Below are 23397 nucleotides of genomic sequence, written 5' to 3'. Positions count from 1 at the left end.
TGTCATAACAAACACAGTTGAAGTCGGAATTTTACATACACTTAGGTTGGAGTCAATAAAACTTGTTAAACCACTCCACAAATTTCTTGTTAACAAACTATAGTTTTGGGAAGTCGGTTAGGACATCTACTTTGTGCATGACACAAGTAAATTTTCCAACAGTTGTTTACAGACAGATTATTTCACTTATTTCCACTGTATCACAATTCCAGTGGGTCAGAAGTTTACATACACTAAGTTGACTGTGCCTTTCAACAGCTTGGAAAATTCCAGAAAATGATGTCATGGCTTTAGAAGATTCTGATAGACTCATTTACATAATTTGAGTCAATTGAAGGTGTACTTGTGGATGTATTTCAAGGCCTACCTTCAAACTCAGTGCCTCTTTGCTTGACATCATGGGAAAATCAAAGGAAATCAGCCAAGACTGATTTGTAGACCTCCAAAATTGTAGACGTCCACAAGTCTGGTTCATCCTTGGGAGCAATTTCCAAACACCTGAAGGTACCATGTTTATCTGTACAAACAATAGTACGCAAGAATAAACCCCATGGGATCACGCAGCCATAATGCAGCTCAGGAAGGAGACACATTCCATTTCCTAGAGATGAACGTACTTGTACTTCTGAAGATGCTGGAGGAAACAGGTACAAAAGTATCTATATTCACAGTAAAATGAGTCCTATATCGACATAACCTGTTAGGCTGCTCAGCAAGGAAGAAGTCACTGCTCCAAAACCTCCATAAAAAGGCAGACTACGGTTTGCAACTGCACATGGGGACAAAGATCGTACTTTTTGGAAAAATGTCCTCTGGTCTGATGAAACAAAAATATAACTGTTTGGCCATAATGACCATCGTTATGTTTGGAGGAAATAGGGGGAGGCTTGCAAGCCGAAGAACACCATCCTAACTGTGAAGCACAGGGGGTGGCGGCATCATGTTGTGGGGTTGCTTTGCTGCAGGAGGGACTGGTGCACTTCACAACATAGAGGGCATCATGAGGGGGGAAATGTACGTGGATATATTGAAGCAACATCTCAAGACATCAGTCGGGAAGTTAAAGCTTGGTCACAAATGGGTCTTCCAAATGGACAATGACCCCAAGCAGACTTCCAAAGTTGTGGCAAAATGTCTTAAAGACAACAAAGTCAAGGTATTGGAGTGGCCATCACAAAGCCCTGACCTCAATCCCATATTAAATTTGTGGGCAGAACAAGAGCAAGGAGGCCAAAGAGGCCTACAAACCTGACTCAGTTACACCAGCTCTATAAGGAGGAATGGGTCAAAATTCACCAAACTTATTGTAGGAGGCTACCCGAAACATTTGACCCAAGTTAAACAATTTAAGGCAATGCAACCAAATACTAATTGATTGTATGTAAACTTCTGACCCACTGGGAATGTGATGAAAGAAATAAAAGCTGAAATAAATCATTCTCTCTACTAATTTTCTGACATTTCCCATACTTAAAATAAAGTGGTGATCCTAACTGACCTAAAACAGGGAATTTTTACTAGGATTAAATGTCAGGAATTGTGAAAAACTGAGTTGAAATGTATTTGGCCAAGGTATATGTAAACTTCCAACTTCAACTGTATCTGCTGTGGACACACATGCACATATATACACACACACACACCAGCCAGATTGTCCACTGTAGCACACAGTGGCCAGCCAAGTGGAAGAAAACTCTATTGATTTTGACACCGTTGGCCTGAAATGACTTCCTTGTGGGACTACTCCTGGTACCACACAACCAATTACATAACACCAACAATACCATGGCTGTGTCCCAAATGGCACCCTATTCCCTATATAGTGCTGGACTTCAGACCAGGGCCCATACCCAGCACTATAGAGAACCAGCATATATCATACAAACACACATAACTGGTTCCAGTGAATTGTAATGAATCGAAACACCATATTGACTTCATAATGTGATTGTAAACTCATTGTTGTGAATGATGTCTGTTGATGTGTGATTAACAGGTCATTTCACGGTTATTATCCCCTACGCTCTATGGAGGTTTGATACTGTGAAAATTCAGTGAGCCAATCAGTCAGCCAATCAGATGCTACTAACATACTACTTGTACCTAACTATTCCTCCCAGGTCTCCACAAGTGCATAAGGGGTAGATGCTTGGGGTTCATTTAGGTTTGGGTGTGAATCTCAATGACAATATCAAATCAAGTCAAATCACATTTTATTTGTCACATGCGCTGAAGATGTAGACCTTACAGTGAAATGCTTACTTCCAAGCCCTTATCCAACAATGCAGTTTAAGAAATAGAGTTAAGAAAATATTTCCAAATATATATATATATTTTAATCTAAAAGTAACACAAGAAAATTACATAACAATAACGAGGCTATGTAGAGGGGGTACCGGTACTGAGTCAGTGTGCGGGGGTACAGGTTAGTCGAGGTAATATTTGTAAAGTGACTATGCATAGATAATAAACAGCGAGTAGCAGCAATGCAAATAGTCCGGACGGCCATTTGATGAATTGTTCAGTAGTCTCTGTTAAGGAGCCTTTTGGTTCTAGACTTGGCGCTCCACTACCACTTGCCGTGCGGAAGAACAGAGAGAACAGTCTATGACTTGGGTGACTGGAGTCGTTGGGCCTTCCTCTGACACCGACTGATATAGGTCCTGGATGTCAGGAAGCTTGGCCCCAGTGATATACTGGGCCGTACACACTACCCTCTGAAGCGCCTTACAGTCAGATGCCGAGCAGTTGCCATACCAGGCGGTGATGCAACCGGTCAGCAAACTCTCGATGGTGCAGCTGTAGAACTTTTTGAAGATCTGGGGACCCATGCCAAATCTTTTCAGTCTCCTGAGGGGGAAAAAGTGTTGTCGTACCCTCTTCACAGCTATCTTGGTGTGTTTGGACCATGATAGTTCTGACCTCCTCCCTATAAGCTGTCTCATCGTTGTCGGTGTTCAGGCCTAACACTCGTCAGCAAACTTAACAATGGTGTTGGAGTTGTGCTTGGCCCGCAGTTGTGGGTGAATAGGGAGTACTGGAGGGGAATAAGCACTTATCCCAGATGTGTTGTTGACAGATGTGTTGTTGCCTACACTTACCACCTGGGGGCGGTCTGTCAGGAAATCCAGGATCCAGGATCCAGTTGCAGAGGGAGTGTTTAGTCCCAGGGTCCTTATCTTTGTGATGAGCTTTGTGTACTATGCTTTGTGTACTATGGTGTTGAATGCTGAGCTGTAATCATGAACAGCATTCTCTCATAGGTGTTCCTTTTGTCCAGGTGGGGAAGGGCAGCATGGAGTGCGATTGAGATTGCGTCATCTGTGGATCTGTTGGAGCAGTATGCGAATTATATATATTTTTATTTTTATTTTACCTTTATTTAACTAGGCAAGTCAGTTAAGAACAAATTCTTATTTTCAATGACGGCCTAGGAACAGTGGGTTAACTGCCTGTTCAGGGGCAGAACGACAGATTTGTACCTTGTCAGCTCGGGGGTTTGAACTTTCAACCTTCCGGTTGCTAGTCCACCGCTCTAACCACTAGGCAAAGAATCTTTGTCCAGTTTGAGGTGAGTAATCGCTGTTCTAATGTCCAGTCTAGTGTTTCCGGCATGACGGTGTTGATGTGAGTCATGACTAGCCTTTCGAAGCACTTCACGGCTACAGATGTGAGTGCTACGGGTGGTAGTCATTTAGGCAGGTTACCAAGGCATTCTTGGGAACTATGGTGGTCTGCTTGAAACATGTAGGTATTACAGACTCGGTCAGGGAGAGGTTGAAAATGTCAGTGAAGACACTTGTCAGTTGATCCGCGCATGCTTTGAGTGCACGTCCTGGTAATCTGTCTGACCCCACGGCTTTGTGAATGTTGACCTGTTTAAAGGTCTTGCACACATCAGGTATGGAGAGTGTGATCACACAGTTGTCCTGAACAGCTTGTGCTCTCATGCATGCTTCAGTGTTGCTTTCCTAGAAGCAAGCATAAAAGGCATTTTGTTCATCTAGTAGGCTTGTGTCACTGGGCAGCTCGCGGCTGGGTCTCCATTTGTAGTTCTTAATATTTTCAAGCCCTGCCACATGTGATAGAGCCGATGTAGTAGGATTCAATCTTAGTTCTGTATTGATGCTTTGCCTGTTTGATGGTTCGTCTGAGGGTATAGAGGGATTTCTTATTAGCGTAGGGATTAGTGTTCTGCTCCTTGAAAGCTGCAGCTTTGGGCTTTCTCTCAGTGCGGATGTTGTCTGTAATCCATGGTTTCTGGTTGGGATATGTACGTATGGTCACTGTGGGGACGACGTTGTCGAATCAATTATTGATGAAGCCAGTCACTGAGGTGGTATACTCCTCAATGGCATTAGATGAATCCCAGAACATATTCCATTCTGTGCTAGCAAAACAGCCCTGTAGCTTAGCATCCGGACCACTTCTGGGGCGGCAGGGTAGCCTAGTGGTTAGAGCATTGGACTAGTAACCGAAAGGTTGCAAGTTCAAATCCCAGAGCTGACAAGGTATAAATCTGTCGTTCTGTTCCTAGGCTGTCATTGAAAATAGGAATTTGTTCTTAACTTACTTGCCTAGTAAAATAAATTTGCTTGTAAGCAGGAATCAGGAGGATATAATTACGGATATATTTGCCAATTGGAGGACGAGGGAGAGCCTTATATGCATCTCTGTGTGTGGAGTAAAGGTGGTCTAGAGTTTTCTTCCTCTGGTTGCACATGTGACATGCTGGTAGAAATTAGGTCAAATTTAAGTTTGCCTGCATTAAAGTCCCCACTAGGAGCGTTGATTTTGGATGAGCATTTTCTTGGTTGCTCATGGCCTTACACAGCTGGTTGAGTGCGATCTTGGTGCCAGTATCTGTTTGTCGTGGTAAAGAGACGGCTACAAATAATAAAGATAAGAACTCTCTTGGTAAATAATGTGGTCTACAGCTTATCATGAGGTATTCTACCTCAGGCGAGCAATACCTCAAGACTTCTTTAATATTAGACATCGCGCACCAGCAGTTCTTGACAATAGACAGACACCCCCGCCCTTGTCTCACCAGACGTAGCTGCTCTGTCCTGCCGATGCATTGAGAAGCCAGCCAGCTCTATATTATCAGTGTTGTCGTTTAGCCACGTCTAGGTGAAGCATATGATATTACGGTTTTTAATGTATCGTTGGTAGGATAGTCTTAATCATAGATCGTCCAGTTTGTTCCCCAATGATTGGCCAGTAATACAGAGGGTAGTGGTGGTTTACCTACTCATCGGCAAATTCTTACAAGGAACCCTGCCCTCCTTCCCCTTTTTCTCCATCTTTTCTTCATGTGGATGATGGGGATTTGGGCCTTGTCTTGACAAAGCAGTATATCCATTGCGTCGGACTCATTAAAGAAATAATCTTTGTCCAGTTCGAGGTGAGTAATCGCTGTTCTAATGTCCAGAAGTTCTTTTTGGTCATAAGAGACGGTAGCAAAAACATGATGTACAAAATGAGTTTTCAAATAATGAGAAAAAACTAACAAAATAGCACAGTTGGTTAGGACAATAGTGGAGCAAAGAGTTTTTTTTCCTCTGAGTAACTGACCTGACTAGGGTAAACCTCTAGGCCCTAAACGTTTGTGGTCCTCCAACAAAAATGGTGGGTAAAAATGTACACAAAAATGTTTCTCCAAGAGATTCCTTTGTGCCCTCTTCTCTCCACTTACCAGGTTGCCTATGGACAGCATGCCGTTGAATTCGTCGGTCATGGGGTAGTGCTCCATGGCCATGAACAGGGTGTTGAGCACGATGCAGATGGTAATGGCTAGGTCCAGGAAGGGATCCATCACCATCACCTTGACCAGTGCCTTCAACCGAAGCCAACGTGGACTGCTTTCCCAGATCAGGTACTTGTGGGCAAACTCATACCAGCAGGGGTGGCACTTCTGATGAGACTCCTCCAGTTCTAGGAGGGGGGGGGGTGGAAGAGTACAGTTTCTTCAGGGAGGTTATCACAGTATGCCTTTGCCAGATGTGGGTGGGGCCTAGCTTGGGTGCATGCATGTGTAATGAGGGAGTTTGATGAAGATTGATAGCAAGTCACTGAGGATGAGGTGGTAGGGCCTAATGTGTGATCATGACTCTCCTAATGTTTTTATCTGTCGGTGTAACTTTGCAATGTGGCTTCTGCCGCACAGTCACCCTCTATCTAGTCCACAGGCACGGCCCGTGCACATTTGAGGACACCGTCAGCCTCAATCCTCATAGAGGGGTAAACAGCAGATAAAAGGAGCTCCTGGGCTCACACAATTTGCCCCTCAATGAGGCAGTGGGGCGAACAGCAGAGGACAGAGGACCTTACCCTCCAAGGCGTCGGTGAGGTAACTGGCGGCGCTCAGAGCTCGGTCCCTGCGTGCGTGTTCTTGTCTGGATACCTGGCGAGGGAGCAGCATGTTGCTCAGCTCTGTGCTGGAGTTAGGCCTCTGGAGGAGAAAGAACAGTTGATATATATATTGGTGAGGAAAGGCAGCCATATTGGTGAGGAGAGGAATCCATATTGGACAATATAGGCAGCCATATTGGTCAGGAAAGTTGGCCATTTTGGCGAGGAGAGGCATATAAGTCAGCTTCAATATGTACTTTATCTCACATTGAATCCACAGACAGGTCTTTCAATTTATGTCGGGTCAATGGCAGAGGCATGATTCAGGACAGAGGCAGGTTGATGACATTTATCTAAGACACACACACACACAGAGAAACATACATACACATCGTCGTGGAAATTTCCTGTATTACCAAATGAGAAGAGTTACAAACCACACACCAGTCAGAGTTATACTTAAACTTCATCTTTAATAATATGAGCTTTACCATAGCCCTTTGACTTTCAACAACTCACTATCTATAATGAATTTTTGAGAGTCCCAACATAATGGCAACTGAGATCTTTTATAGCAAAGATACACCCCTCTCAACTTACATGACGAACCACAGATCTTAGGAACTCTTCACAAAGGGCCTTTTTCTTGAGAAAAGAGTATCCCTTAACCAGATTGTATTCGCTATAAATTATCACTGAGTTTGGTCTCTAAAACGAGGTTCTAATCTCATTCCTGGTACTTCATAGTACCAAAAACATTACCTCATCCAAGGCATAACTCAATTGTCAACTATATCTACTCTCGTCTCAAGTAAAACTCCTCTTCTCCCCACTCCTGGGCAAGCTCACTGAGGGGAGTGACTTGTGCACAGACATTGTGGAGTCAATTAATTGGTTCCTCCTTAATCACGGCATCCCTTCACATGGTTTAACAGATACATTCACACATGAAGACAATGTTCCATCCTGTCCTCTTCCCTTTCTGATATTCTGCATAGCACCAGAGACATGTAAAAGACAAGTCTGACCTCTCCCCTCTCTGGGCCCCAAATGACTGAGCCCTAGCTGAGAAGGGAAAAGTGCAACTGCCAACACTATAGTGCAAAGGGATACATTCTAATGACAAGTACCTCACATAAGCATATTATGTAAATAAAATATCTTATTTATCTATGTTACCCAACTAATTCAGATTCATCCACCACAACATACAAACACACAACACACACACATATCATCCCTAGTGCCATGTGATATCCCTATACCTAGTATTAGTAGTGTTCTCTACACTTCAGATTGATACAGTATTACACCGGGATTTCAAATATGAATGTCAAACATTGTAAATTAGATTCAAATGTAGTTATTTATTTTGCTAAGGGAGGATTAAGGGAGGATCTATTGTAATTTTCCTCCAAACATCCTACATCTTTCTTATTCTGCAGAATAACAGCAGTCCACCTCTTACCGCAAATATAACAAGATACACATTTCCTTCCAGCTGAATGTGTGAATGACAGGGGTTATATTGAGTCCAATCAAAGCCTTCCCGACACAAATCCGACTCCCTCTATGATTACATAGCATCTCATTGCTGTCCCAGGTAGTCAGGCTGGCAGGCATGCGTGACGCACATCCCCAGTCTCAGGGCTCACATAAAACCACCCACTCACTGTTTGGCAAGTAGGGAATCCACCACCGGACCATTCACCATCTCTCCCTGGTGAAAGGAGAGCAGCAGGCCCCTCCACCAAAACTGCCACAAATGCTCGTTTAGCATTTGTCTCCACTGTGGGTTGCCATGGTTGCATTTTCAAGACTACTGGGCGTCTGTGCAGCACACAAGCACGCACAAGACAGTATATCATATGTATATACTGTATTCTATTCAAGGCTCGTGCTATATAACTACTGCCGTACACACCTGTCTATTCATAAGCTCTTCATAATGTCTATACACACCATTATATGCAGTATATTTATATTCCGGAGTCTGACATTCCTCGTTCTGATATTTCTTAATTTCTTTATTTGTATTTTTGGGGATTTGTGTGTATTGTTTTTTATTGTCTTACTATTACTACTATATTACTATTACTGCACTGCTTGAGCTAGAAACATAAGCATTTCACTTCACCTGCGATAACATTCTTTAAAATATATGTGTACGCAATCAATACAATTTTATTTTATTTTACACACACACACACACACACACACACACACACACACACACACACACACACACACACACACACACACACACACACACACACACACACACACACACACACACACACACACACACACACACACACACAGACAGACAGAGAAAAATCTGTATTAGCCGACTTAAGAGCATCCTGGTGTAAAAGCAACACAGAGGTTTATTATTACTGTATTGTCCTCCAGAGGACAATAACTCTGGTTATTAGTTCCTCCAGGATTTTGGTGTCATTTTTTGTGGTATTTGCAACAACAAAAAAATGGTTTTGCTGTGGTAAATCTGACATTTTGCATGGCAATATGCAATGATTTTGTTCAATTTCTCCCAAAAAATTGCTGACGGGGGAAAGAGTTTGTTAACATGTGGCTTGATTGAACTCTATTATGTGGTAAAGGTGATGTGATTGGTTGAAATTGCAAGCCCTCTTTTCTAGTGCGGTGATTGGTCAGTTTTATGAGATAACATTGTGATGATTTGACTGTTTTATGTGGTAATAGTGAGTTGATTGGTTAAGTTTGCAAACATGATATGCGGGAAATGTTGATTATGCTAAAAAAAAGAGTGGTCAATCTCAAAAGGATCAATGAACTGTGCTTGTTCTTTAGTTTGGGGTAAATAGAAATTATTGGTAGTCCTTGAAATAGAATCTTTTGATTTGATTTGTATCTTTCCTTTCATCATTTGTTTATAGTGCATTCGGAAAGTATTCAGACCCCTTGACATTTTCCACATTTTGTTACGTTTTTAAATGTCCTCAGCAATCTACATACAATACCCCACCATGACAAAGCAAAAACAGGTTTTTAGAAATGTTTGCAGATTTATTACAAATAGAAAACATCCTTATGTACACACGTATTCGAAAATTAGCTCAGGTGGATCCTGTTTCCATTGATCATACTTGAGATGTTTCTACAATGGGATTGGAGTCCACCAGTGGTAAATTCAATTGATTGGACATGATTTGGAAAGAAACACACCTGTCTATTTAATGTCCCACAGTCTACAGTGAATGTCAGAGAAAAAAACAAGCCATGAGGTCGAACGAATTGTCCATAAAGCTCCGAAACAGAATTTTGTCGAAGTTTGGAATCACTGAGACTCTTCCAAGAGCTGGCTGCCCGGCCAAACTGAGCAAGCGGGGGAGAAAGGCCTTGGTCTGGGAGGTGACCAAGAACCCGATGGTCACTCTGACAGAGCTCTAGAGTTCCACTGTGGAGATGGTAGAACATTCCAGAAGGACAACCATCTCTGCAGCACTCTACCAATTAGGCCTTTATGGTAGAGTGGCCTGACAGAAGCAACTACACAGAAATGGGCACATGACAGCCCGCTTGGATTTTGCCAAAGGGCACCTTAAGTCTGTCAGACCATGAGAAACAAGATTCTCTGGTCTGATGAAACCAAGATTGAACTCTTTGACCTGAATACCAAGCGTCACGTCTGGAGGAATCCTGGCACCATCCCTACAGTGAATCACGTGGTGGCAGCATCATACTGTGGGGATGTTTTTCAGCAGCAGGGACTGGGAGTCGAGTCTGGATTGAGGGAAAGATAAACGGAGCAAAGTACAGAGCGATCCTTGATGAAAATCTGCTCCAGAGCACTTAGGACCTCAGACTTGGGCGACAGTTTACCTTCCAACAGGACAACGACCCTGAGTACACAGCCTAGACAACGCAAGAGTGGTTTGGGTGACAAGTCTCTGAATGTTCTTGAGTGGCCCAGCCAGAGCCCGGACTTGAACACGGTTCAACATCTCTGGAGAGACCTGCAAAAAGCTGTGCAGCAACGCTCCCCATCCACCTTGACAGAGCTTGAGCATCTGCAGAGAAGAATGGGAGAAACTCCACAAATACAGGTGTGCCAAGCTTGTGTTTCATACCCAAGAAGACTCTATGCTATAATCATCTGCCAAAGGTGTTTCAAAAAAGTACTGAGTAAACAGATAGTTTATATTTTTAATACATTTGCAAACATTTTCTAAAAACTTGTTTTTGCTTTGTCGCTATGGGGTATTGTGTGCAGATTGATGAGGGAAAAAACAATTTAAACAAATCAAATCAAATTTTATTTGTCACATACACATGGTTAGCAGATGTTAATGCGAGTGTAGCGAAATGCTTGTGCTTCTAGTTCCGACAATGCAGTAATAACCAACAAGTAATCTAACTAACAATTCCTAAACTACTGTCTTATACACAGTGTAAGGGGATAAAGAATATGTACATAAGGATATATGAATGAGTGATGGTACAGAGCAGCATAGGCAAGATACAGTAGATGGTATCGAGTACAGTATATACATATGAGATGAGTATGTAAACAAAGTGGCATAGTTAAAGTGGCTAGTGATACATGTATTACATAAGGATGCAGTCGATGATATAGAGTACAGTATATACATATGCATATGAGATGAATAATGTAGGGTAAGTAACATTATATAAGGTAGCATTGTTTAAAGTGGCTAGTGATATGTTTACATCATTTCCCATCAATTCCCATTATTAAAGTGGCTGGAGTTGTGTCAGTGTGTTGGCAGCAGCCACTCAATGTTAGTGGTGGCTGTTTAACAGTCTGATAGCCTTGAGATAGAAGCTGTTTTTCAGTCTCTCGGTCCCAGCTTTGATGCACCTGTACTGACCTCGCCTTCTGGATGATAGCGGGGTGAACAGGCAGTGGCTCGGGTGGTTGATGTCCTTGATGATCTTTATGGCCTTCCTGTAACATCGGGTGGTGTAGGTGTCCTGGAGGGCAGGTAGTTTGCCCCCGGTGATGCGTTGTGCAGACCTCACTATCCTCTGGAGAGCCTTACGGTTGAGGGTGGAGCAGTTGCCGTACCAGGCGGTGATACAGCCCGCCAGGATGCTCTCGATTGTGCATCTGTAGAAGTTTGTGAGTGCTTTGGTGACAAGCCGAATTTCTTCAGCCTCCTGAGGTTGAAGAGGCGCTGCTGCGCCTTCTTCACGATGCTGTCTGTGTGAGTGGACCAATTCAGTTTGTCTGTGATGTGTATGCCGAGGAACTTAAAACTTGCTACTCTCTCCACTACTGTTCCATCGATGTGGATAGGGGGTGTTCCCTCTGCTGTTTCCTGAAGTCCACAATCATCTCCTTAGTTTTGTTGACGTTGAGTGTGAGGTTATTTTCCTGACACCACACTCCGAGGGCCCTCACCTCCTCCCTGTAGGCAGTCTCGTCGTTGTTGGTAATCAAGCCTACCACTGTTGTGTCGTCCGCAAACTTGATGATTGAGTTGGAGGCGTGCGTGGCCACGCAGTCGTGGGTGAACAGGGAGTACAGGAGAGGGCTCAGAACGCACCCTTGTGGGGCCCCAGTGTTGAGGATCAGCGGGGAGGAGATGTTGTTACCTACCCTCACCACCTGGGGGCGGCCCGTCAGGAAGTCCAGTACCCAGTTGCACAGGGCGGGGTCGAGACCCAGGGTCTCGAGCTTAATGATGAGCTTGGAGGGTATTATGGTGTTGAATGCCGAGCTGTAGTCGATGAACAGCATTCTCACATAGGTATTCCTCTTGTCCAGATGGGTTAGGGCAGTGTGCAGTGTGGTTGAGATTGCATCGTCTGTGGACCTATTTGAGCGGTAAGCAAATTGGAGTGGGTCTAGGGTGTCAGGTAGGGTGGAGGTGATATGGCCCTTATCTAGTCTCTCAAAGCACTTCATGATGATGGAAGTGAGTGCTACGGGGCGGTAGTCGTTTAGCTCAGTTACCTTAGCTTTCTTGGGAACAGGAACAATGGTGGCCCTCTTGAAGCATGTGGGAACAGCAGACTGGTATAGGGATTGATTGAATATGTCCGTAAACACAACAGGCAGCTGGTCTGCACATGCTCTGAGGGCGCGGCTGGGGATGCCGTCTGGGCTTGCAGCCTTGCGAGGGTTAACACGTTTAAATGTTTTACTCACCTCGGCTGCAGTGAAGGAGAGACCGCATTTTTCTGTTGTAGGCAGTGTCAGTGGCACTGTATTGTCCTCAAAGTGGGCAAAAAAGTTATTTAGTCTGCCTGGGAGCAAGACATCCTGGTCCGTGACTGGGCTGGATTTCTTCCTGTAGTCCGTGATTGACTGTAGACCCTGCCACATGCCTCTTGTGTCTGAGCCGTTGAATTGGGATTCTACTTTGTCTCTGTACTGACGCTTAGCTTGTTTGATAGCCTTACGGAGGAATAGCTGCATTGTTTGTATTCAGTCATGTTACCAGACACCTTGCCCTGATTGAAAGCAGTGGTTCGCGCTTTCAGTTTCAGGCGAATGCTGCCATCAATCCAAGGTTTCTGGTTAGGGAATGTTTTAATCGTTGCTATGGGAACGACATCTTCAACGCAAGTTCTAATGAACTCGGACACCGAATCAGCGTATTCGTCAATGTTGTTATTTGACGCAATACGAAACATGTCCCAGTCCACGTGGTGGAAGCAGTCTTGGAGTGTGGAGTCAGCTTGGTCGGACCAGCGTTGGACAGAACTCAGCGTGGGAGCTTCTTTTTTAAACTTTTGTCTGTAGGCAGGTATCAGCAAAATGGAGTCGTGGTCAGCTTTTCCGAAAGGGGGGCGGGGCAGGGCCTTATATGCGTCGCGGAAGTTAGAGTAACAGTGATCCAAGGTTTTTCCGCCCCTGGTTGCGCAATCGATATGCTGATAAAATTTAGGGAGTCTTGTTTTCAGATTAGCCTTGTTAAATTCCCAACAACAATGACTGCAGCCTCCGGATAAATGGTTTCCAGTTTGCAAAGAGTTAAATAAAGTTCGTTCAGAGCCATCGATGTGTCTGCTTGGGGGGGGATATATACGGCTGTGATTATAATCGAAGAGAATTCTCTTGGTAGATAATGCGGTCTATATTTGATTGTGAGGAATTCTAAATCAGGTGAACAGAAGGATTTGAGTTCCTGTATGTTTCTTTCATCGCACCATGCCTCGTTAGCCATAAGGCATACACCCCCACCCCTCTTCTTACCAGAAAGGTGTTTGTTTCTGTCGGCGCGATGCGTGGAGAAACCCGTTGGCTGCACCGCTTCGGATAGCGTCTCTCCAGTGAGCCATGTTTCCGTGAAGCACAGAACGTTACAGTCTCTGATGTCCCTCTGGAATGCTACCCTTGCTCGGATTTCATCAACCTTGTTGTCAAGAGACTGGACATTGGCAAGAAGAATGCTAGGAAGTGGGGCACGATGTGCCCGTCTCCGTAGTCTGACCAGAATACCGCCACGTTTCCCTCTTTTTCGGAGTCGTTTTTGGGTCGCTGCATGCGATCCATTCCGTTGTCCTGTTTGTAAGGCAGAACACAGGATCCGCGTCGCGAAAAACATATTCTTGGTCGTACTGATGGTGAGTTGACGCTGATCTTATATACAGTAGTTCTTCTCGACTGTATGTAATGAAACCTAAGATGACCTGGGGTACTAATGTAAGAAATAACACGTAAAAAAACAAAAAACTGCATAGTTTCCTAGGAACGCGAAGCGAGGCGGCCATCTCTGTCGGCGCGGAAGTCACATTATTGAATAAGGCTGTAAAGTAACAAAATGTGGAAAAAGTCAAGGGGTCTGAATACTTTCCAAAGGCACTGTACATGATACCTGGTCTGGCAATAGACAGGCAGATAGGTAGGTCACCTAAGGAGGACCTAGGCAGGGAAGAAACACAGCCAGCCACAGCCAGGGGATTTGGCCAGTAAATCTCATTGACCCAGGAGACCCTGTTTTATCTGGCTCTGTGTGTGTGTGTGTGTGTGTGTGTGTGTGTGTGTGTGTGTGTGTGTGTGTGTGTGTGTGTGTGTGTGTGTGTGTGTGTGTGTGTGTGTGTGTGTGTGTGTGTGTGTGTGTGTGTGTGTGTGTGTGAGAGAGAGAGAGAGAGAATGAAAAATAGATATCAAAAAGGATCAGTAATGGAGATAGGGTTAGAATGCAAAATGAGTTCTGACAAAAAGTCTGTTCAGTAGTCTGTTCTGATATCAGTCTGTTCTGATATCAGTCTGTTCTGATACCAGTCTGTTCTGATATCAGTCTGTTCTGAGTCTCTGTTCTGATATCAGTCTGTTCTGATATCAGTCTGTTCTGAGAGCAGTCTGTTCTGAGAGCAGTCTGTTCTGATATCAGTCTGTTCTGAGAGCAGTCTGTTCTGATATCAGTCTGTTCTGATATCAGTCTGTTCTGAGTCTGTTCTGAGAGCTGTTCTGAGTCTGTTCTGAGTCTGTTCTGATATCAGTCAGTCTGTTCTGAGAGAAGTCTGTTCTGAGAGCAGTCTGTTCTGATATCTGAGAGCAGTCTGTTCTGATATCAGTCTGTTCTGAGAGCAGTCTGTTCCCTCTGAGAGAGGAGCATAATGTTCTTTATTTGTGCCCACACACACACTCGCACTCTCTGAAGAGCCAGATAAAACAAGAGGGTCCCCTGCGTCAATGAGATTTACTGGCCAAATCCCCTGGCTGTGGCTGGCTGTCCTGTGTGTGGTCTTGCTGTTCCCAGCCTGGGTCCCCCTGCTAGGTAACCTACCTATCTGACAGTCTACTGCCAGACCACACAAATGACTACAGATGAGGGGAAAAATAGATTTGAACCTGTAATTTCTTCTATCACTTACTGTTATTTCCTTTAAAAAAAACATCCCTCATTGTAAGAAATTGCAGGAAGTCAATCAATAAAATGTTGAATTGTGACAAATTGTTGTGCACTGGAGTTAGAAGGTGCGATGTTATGGATTACTCTGAATAATAACTGTGGATGAATAACTCAGAACCATTTAAGTCTAAGCTATGTTTAAGCCGGGGGTCATTTTGCTATTTGATTTTGAATTTTAAGACCCTTGAAATATATACAAAAATAATTTGATCAAAAAATATATTTCAGCCTTACTGCTATTAGCCCATAAAAACTAATTGAATAACATATTCACTACATGGAACAGATAGTCCCCCCCAAAAAAAATCTAAAGGAAGTTTGTTCTGAAGTGTCTATCTGAGAGATATAAGAAGGATAAGGATAGTTTTATTTTTGTATTTTTTGTATTTTTTACATGTATTGAACCTGTTATTTTTGTCAATATACAGTCTTGATATGCAGTACCAGTCAAAAGATTGGACACATATACTCATATACTCATTCAAGGGTTTTTCTTCATTTTTGCTATTTTCTACACTGAAGAATCTCGCTGCAGCTGTACATAGTCTATCGGTAAATAGCCCACCCATTTTTACCTACCTCATCCCCATACTGTTTTTATTTATTTACTTTTCTGCTCTTTAGCACACCAATATCTCTACCTGTACATGACCATCTGATCATTTATCACTCCAGTGTTAATCTGCAAAACTGTAATTATTCGCCTACCTCCTCATGCCTTTTGCACACAATGTATATAGACTCCCTTTTTTTCTACTGTGTTATTGACTTGTTAATTGTTTACTCCATGTATAACTCTGTGTTGTCTGTTTACACTGCTATGCTTTATCTTGGCCAGGTCGCAGTTGCAAATGAGAACTTGTTCTCAACTAGCCTACCTGGTTAAATAAAGGTGAAATAAATAAAAATTAAATAAAAAAAGAATAATAGTGAAGACATCAAGACTATGAAATAACACATAGTTTTGTTTAACAAAAAAGTGTTAAACATATCAAAATATATGTGAGAATTTAGATAGAATTCAGATTCTTCAAAGTAGACACCTTTTGCCTTGATGACAGCTTTGTACACTCTTGGCATTCTCTCAACCAGCTTCACAAGGTAGTCACCTGGAATGCATTTAAACTAACAGGTGTGCATTGTTAAAAGTTCATTTGTGGAATTTCTTTCCTTCTTAATGCATTTGAGCCAATCAGTTGTGTTGTCACAAGGTAGGGGTGGTATACAGAAGATAGCCCTATTTAGTAAAAGACCAAGTCCATATTATGGCAAAACAGCTAAAGACAGCCCGTCAGTACTTTAACTTCTTATGGCTGGGGGCGCTATATTCATGTTCGGATGAAAAGTGTGTCCAGAGTAAACTGCCTGCCACTCAGGCTGAGAAGAGAAGATATGCATATTATTAGTAGATTTGGATAGAAAACACTCTGAAGTTTCTAAAACTGTTTGAATTATGTCTGTGAGTATAACAGAACTCATATGGCAGGCAAAAACCTGAGAAGAATATCCAACCAGGAAGTGGGAAATCTGAGTTTTGTAGGTTTTCAAGTCTTTGGCTATCCAAGAAACAGTGTAAATTTGGTCCGATTGTACTTCCTACGGCTTCCACTAGATGTCAACAGTCTTTAAAACCTTGTTTCAGGCTTCTACTGTGGAGGGAGAGTGAATAAGAGCTGTTTGACTAAGAGGTCTAGCAGAACGCCAAGTTATGCGCGCGGCCGTGAGAGTGAGCTACGTTCCTTTTCATTTCCAAAGATAAAGGAATTGTCCAGTTGGAATATTATTGAAGAGTTATGATAAAAACATCCTAAAGATGGATTCTATACATCGTTTGACATGTTTTTACGAACTTTAATGGAACTTTTTGACTTTTTGTCTGGACTAAGTGCCTGCGCCTTGTGAATTTGGATTTGTGAACTAAACACGTGAACAAAAAGGAGGTATTTGGACATAAATGATGGACTGCTGCAGAGGATAAGTTCATTAGAGTTACCAGACTCAGAAATTGAAGCCCAAATAAATGCTTCAGAGTTCAAGTAACAGACACACGTCAACATCAACTGTTCAGAGAAGACTGCGGGAATCAGGCCTTCTTGGTCGAATTACTGCAAAGAAACCACTATAAAACACACCAATAAGAAGAGACTTGCTTGGGCTAAGAAACACGAGCAATGAACATTAGACCGGTGGAAATCTTGGTCTGATGAGTCCAAATCTGAGATTTTTGGTTCCAACCGCCGTGTCTTTGTGAGACGCAGAGGGAAAGTCATCTAGGGAAAGGGTGTCTACTATGAAGAACCTGAAATATAAAACATATTTTGATTTGTTTAACACTTTTTTGGTTACTACATGATTCCATATGTTATTTCATAGTTTTGATGTCTTTACAATGTAGAAAATATTCAAATAAAGAAATCAGTAGGTGTGTCCAAACTTTTGACTGGTACTGTATCCTTCCATACATTTTTTAAACTGGTGCTGGGGGCGGGTCTTGTGAGGCCTGTGGGCTTCCTTCCTGAGAGTCTCACCTTTACACAGAGGGGTCATATTAGTGTGTAGCCAAAACTGTACGGATGCTACACAGAAGTTGGCAGATCTGCTGTATCGACATCAGACAAGTCCCTTGATCCTTGTGGGGGTCGTAGAGTAAAACCTGAGAGTATCATATTTGTTCCTGTGATCATCTTTCCATAGAGGGGTCATACATGTTTTTAGGCCAAACCGTTCAGACGCTACAGAAGATTTTGTGAGAAGACAATTTTCTGGGTGTCTCATGGTCTGACAAACATCGCTCTCTTACCTTTCACCTCAGTTTTACATAGACAGATGAGGTGTATTGAGATGCATCCAATGCAAAACAACGGATATCTCTTAAACTGACGGATTATTATGTTGATTTTTTCTTTATGCTAAATACATTTCCGTGGGGGTTGGACATCAGTTGGTGTTGAAGACTTTCATTAACGATCAAGTTGTAATGCTTTCTTAATGCATATTTCCCTCCACCTTTATTCAGGTCAAATTCAAATTCAAATCAAATGATTTGATTTAGGTTTGTGGTAAAAGGAAGGATGCCGTTGAAAGTATCCAAATAGGGCCCTAGTTTAGATATTTTTTTATTTCTTTAGTTTAGTTTTTTTCTCCCCAGTTGGTAGTAGTAACAGTCTTGTCTCATCGCTGCAACTCCCATAGGGACTCTGGAGAGGCGAAGGTCGAGAGCCATGCGTCCTCCGAAACACAACCCAACCAAGCCGCATCGCTTGTTGACACAATGCGTATCCAACCCGGAAGACAGCCGCACCAATGTGTCGGAGGAAACACCGTACACCTGGCGACCTGGTCAGCATGCACTGCACCCAGCCTAGCACAGGATTCACTAGTGCACGATGAGACAAGGATATCCCTGCCAGCCAAACCCTCCCCAACCCAGACAACACTGGGCCAATTGTGCGCCGGTCGCGGCCCGCTGCGACAGAGCCTGAGCTCAAACCCAGAATCTCTGGTGGCACAGCTGGCACTGCGGTGCAGTGCCTTAGACCACTGCGCTACCTGGGAGGCCTAGATATTTTTCTTGAGGTCATGCAGAGCAGCATAATATCATGGGATATGTAAGATATGTACAGTAGCTATCCAGACCAAAAATAAGCACATGCTCTGTTTCACTCTACAATAAACCCTGTCAACACAAACACACACAGACACTCACACACAAACAGCCACACAGACACACACACACAAACACAAGGCAGCGACAGCATGGAAAGTGATTCATTGAGTATTAGAGAAAATGCAATTGCATTAAGGCTCTTTCCTCTTCCGTTCCTACACAGTTGCTAACACCTCCGCGGGGTAGTGTGAATCATCTGTATTGAAACAGCAAATCAAACCGTGTGTTGTGTTAATGTTGAGGAGCCCAGTGGGGAAGAGGGAGCTGTTAGCTGTACCAGTGTCACAGAGGTCTTGGCCAATGACTCCAGACAGCCAGAGGCTACTAAGCCCTGAGTCTACTCTGCAGGATACGAGCCTGGCCATTCCTTTGATACAGGCGTATATAATAGTTATCCAGTTATCCACAGGGTGAATTCCCATGATGCACGCAGATACACAACAACACACACAGACACACGAAGCAACTCAGTAACTCCACTCAGAACATGACGCCCTGCTGGATAGTCGCCGTATTGAGAGCTCTGCATGTACTTTGCTATGTTGTGATTCTTTTCATGTTTATCTTTACTTTATTTTCATGAAATGTCTGCTATCATTTTTTATAACCGACAATAACTTTGAACATCAGATTGGCAGTTACTTCCCCAATTCCTGCTGCAACTTTGACTTATCTGCGCTGGGCTCTTTCTTATAATTCCGACCCAATTTTCAGGGTATGCAAGAGGAGCGTCAGCATTACAGAGGCAGGAGAGGTTGAGTCCTGGCGAGATGAAGGTGAAGGGAAAACCAGCCACCTCTTCCCGACAATCTATTGGCCAATGTACAGTGGCTTACAAAAGTATTCATCCCCCTTGGCGTTTTTCCTATTTTGTTGCATTACAACCTGTAATTTAAATGGATTTTATTTGGATTTCATGTCATGGACATACACAAAATAGTCCAAATTGGTGAAGTGAAATTAAAATAATGACTTGTTTCAAAAAATTCTAAAAAATAAAAAACTGAAAAGTGGTGCGTGCATATGTATTCACCCCCTTTGCTATGAAGCCCCTAAATAAGATCTGGTGCAACCAATTACCTTCAGAAGTCACATAATAAGTTAGATTGCACACAGGTGGACTTTATTTAAGTGTCACATGATCTCAGTATATATATATATACCTGTTCTTAAAGGCCACAGAGTCTGCAACACCACTAAACAAGAGGCACCATCAAGCAAGCGGCACCATGAAGACCAAGGAGCTCTCCAAACAGGTCAGGGACAAAGTTGTGGAGAAGTACAGATCATTGTTGGGTTATAAAAAAAATATCCAAAACTTTGAACATCCCACGGAGCACCATTAAATTCATTATTAAAAAATGGAAAGAATATGGCACCACAACAAACCTGCCAAGAGAAGGCCGCCCAACAAAACTCACGGACCAGGCAAGGAGGGCATAAATCAGAGAGGCAACAAAGAAGCCAAAGATAACCCGGAAGGAGATGCAAAGCTCCACAGCGGAGATTGGAATATCTGTCTATAGCACCACTTTAAGCCGTACACTCCAAGGAGCTGGGCTTTATGGAAGAGTGGCTAGAAAAAAAAGGCATTGCTTAAAGAAAAAAATAAGCAAACACGTTTGGTGTTCACCAAAAGGCATTTGGGAGATTCCCCAAACATATGGAAGAAGGTACTCTGATCAGATGAAACAAAAAATGAGCTTTTTGGCCATCAAGGAAAACACTATGTCTGGCGCAAACCCAAAACGTCTCCCTGAGAATACCATCTCCACAGTGAAGCATGGTGGTTGCAGCATCATGCTGTGGGATGTTTTTCATCGACAGGGACTGTGAAACTGGTCAGAATTGAAGAAATTATGGATGCTGCTAAATACAGAGACATCCTTGAGGGTCACCTGTTTCAGTCTTCCAGAGATTTAAGACTGGGAAAGAGGTTCACCTTCCAGCAGGACAATGACCCTAAGCATACTGCTAAAGCAACACTCGAGTGGTTTAAGGGGAAACATTTAAAGGTCTTTGAATGGCCTAGTCAAAGCCCTGCCACGCGGTGGGCATCGGAAACTGTGTAATATGATTCCACCTTATTCCTATATTGTCCTTTTGCTCGTTTGATGACTCTGTGCAGGTCGTAGCGGGACGGATTACAAAGGAAGATCCAGCCGTGATCTGCCCAACGATGCTTATTTTCCAGATGAACTCAATGCATTTTATGCACACTTCGACAATAACAACACTGTGCGTGAGGTCCCCCCTAACCTAGAGGACTGGGTGATCTCGCTCTCTGGGGCCATTGTGTGTAAGGTCTTTAATCAGGTCAACACTCGCAAGGCCGCAGGTCCGGACGGTTGCACATTGACAGGGCTGCAGTGGAGCAGGTCAAGAGCTTCAAATTCCTCGGTGTCCAAATCTCTAAGGACTAAAATGGTCAACGCGCACAGTCATGAAGAAGGAGCAACAGAGCCTCTTCCCCTCAGGAAGTTGGAAAGGTTTGGCATCAAATCCTCAAGTTTGTACAACTGCACCATTGATAGCATCTTGACTGGCTGCATCACTGCTTGGTATGGCAGCAGCCATACCAGACGGTGATGCGGACAGCCCAATATATCAATGGGGCCGAACTCCGTGCCATCCAGGACCTCTATATCAGGCGGTCTGAAAGGAAGGCCCGGAAAATCATTAAAGACTCCAGCCACCCAAGCCATAGACTGTTCTCACTGCTTCCGCATGGTAAGCGGTATTCATGCATCGTCTGCCACCAAAAGGCTCCTGAACAGATTCTATCCTGAAGCCATAAGACTACTAAATAGCTAACAGAATGGCTACACAGACTATCTGAGTTGACCCTTGGATTTAATTTGTATGTTCAAATCAAATCAAATTTTATTTGTCACATACACATGGTTAGCAGATGTTAATGCGAGTGTAGCGAAATGCTTGTGCTTCCAGTTCCGACAATGCAGTAATAACCAACAAGTAATCTAACTAACAATTCCAAAACTAATTTCTTATACACAGTGTAAGGGGATAAAGAATATGTACATAAAGATATGAATGAGTGATGGTGCAGAGCAGCATAGGCAAGATACAGTAGATGATATCGAGTATAGTATATACATATGAGATGAGTATGTAAACAAAGTGGCATAGTTAAAGTGGCTAGTGATACATGTATGTTTGCACTGTTTCTATGCACACTCTAAGGACTCTACACACTCACACACACACTGACACTCCAACACACATATACTGTAACATAAACACATATGTATACTGACTCTACACATGCACACACACTCACATACAATCATAATTTACACTGCTGCTAATCTGTTTATCATACACTGAGTGTACAAAACATGCTCTTTCCATGACATAGACGGACCAGGTGAATCCAGGAGAAAGTTATGTTCCCTTATTGATGGCACTTGTTAAATTCACTTAAATCAGTGTTGATTAAGGGGAGGAGACAGGTTAAATAATTATTTTTAAGCCTTGAGACAATTGATACATGGATTGTATATGTGTGCTATTCAGAGGGTGAATTGGCAAGACAACACTTTTAAGTGCCTTTGAACGGGTTATGCTAGTAGCTGCCAGGCGCGTGTGTCAAGAACTTCAACGCTGCTGGGTTTTTCATGCTCAACAGTTTCCCGTGTGTTTCAAGAACGGTCTACCACCCAAAGGACATCCAGGGAACTTGACACAACTGTGGGAAGCACTGAAGTCAACATGGGCCAGCATCCCTGTGGAACACTTTCGCCACCTTGTAGAGTCTATGCTCTGACGAATTGAGGCTGTTCTGAGGGCAAAAGGGGGTGCAACTTAATATTGGGAAGGTGTTCATAATGTTTTGTACAATCAGTGTATATCCTGGTGCCTAGTCACCTTATCCCTATACATATCTACCTCTATCACTCCAGTATCCCTGCACATTGTACTTATGGTAATATTGGAGCTGACCCTGTATATAGCTTCTTACTTTCTCGTGCTCTTTTTTTTCTCTTTTTCTTGTATTCCTTGCGTGTGTTTGTTCTACCTTGTGTTATTTTTAATGCTACATTGATATTGAATACTGCATTGTTGGGTTTGGAGCTTGTAAGAAAGGCATTTCACACGTGACATTAAAACTTGAAACATCAAACTCAGTACTCACACTCTCCTCCTTGACCCTCTCAATGGTGCATGCTGGGAGGCCCTGCGGGGTGACCCCGTTCTGGTCCATGGCCACAAACAGCTTCCCATTGATGTTGAGGAAGACCTGGGAACCCCGGCTGCCCGTGCTGTAGGTACTGGGCCTGCGTCTGGTGCTCCATGGGACCACCAGGGACCCAGCACGACTGTGTGTCCCCTCATTGTCCCCATGGACACTGAGCTCATCGTCGGCAAAGTCACCCTCTGAGTCTTTGTTCCGGCGATTGAAGTTAAATATACTGACGTTGCTTCCTCGTCTAGTGCGCGTGGAGATGGTGCGGATGAGGAGGGGGTGTGTCGGCTGGTGGGGGA

General features: G+C 43.4%; 1 protein-coding gene across 1 annotated transcript in view; it reads right to left on the bottom strand.

Moving 5' to 3' along the window:
- The window catches only part of LOC135522885 (sodium channel protein type 4 subunit alpha-like), a 194370-nt gene that overhangs the window by 121793 nt on the left and 49180 nt on the right, over positions 1 to 23397 (bottom strand). Inside the window, exons 11-13 of the mRNA XM_064949549.1 lie at positions 23048 to 23386; positions 6334 to 6454; positions 5699 to 5937 (exon numbers count right to left, since the gene is read on the bottom strand). Of these exons, the coding sequence (XP_064805621.1) occupies positions 5699 to 5937; positions 6334 to 6454; positions 23048 to 23386 (699 nt within the window). The remainder of the gene's footprint in view (positions 1 to 5698; positions 5938 to 6333; positions 6455 to 23047; positions 23387 to 23397) is intronic.

Source organism: Oncorhynchus masou, chromosome 30 (genome assembly GCF_036934945.1).
Source record: "Oncorhynchus masou masou isolate Uvic2021 chromosome 30, UVic_Omas_1.1, whole genome shotgun sequence".
Taxonomy (NCBI): Eukaryota; Metazoa; Chordata; class Actinopteri; order Salmoniformes; family Salmonidae; genus Oncorhynchus; species Oncorhynchus masou.
This window is presented reverse-complemented; position numbering and strand designations above follow the sequence as displayed.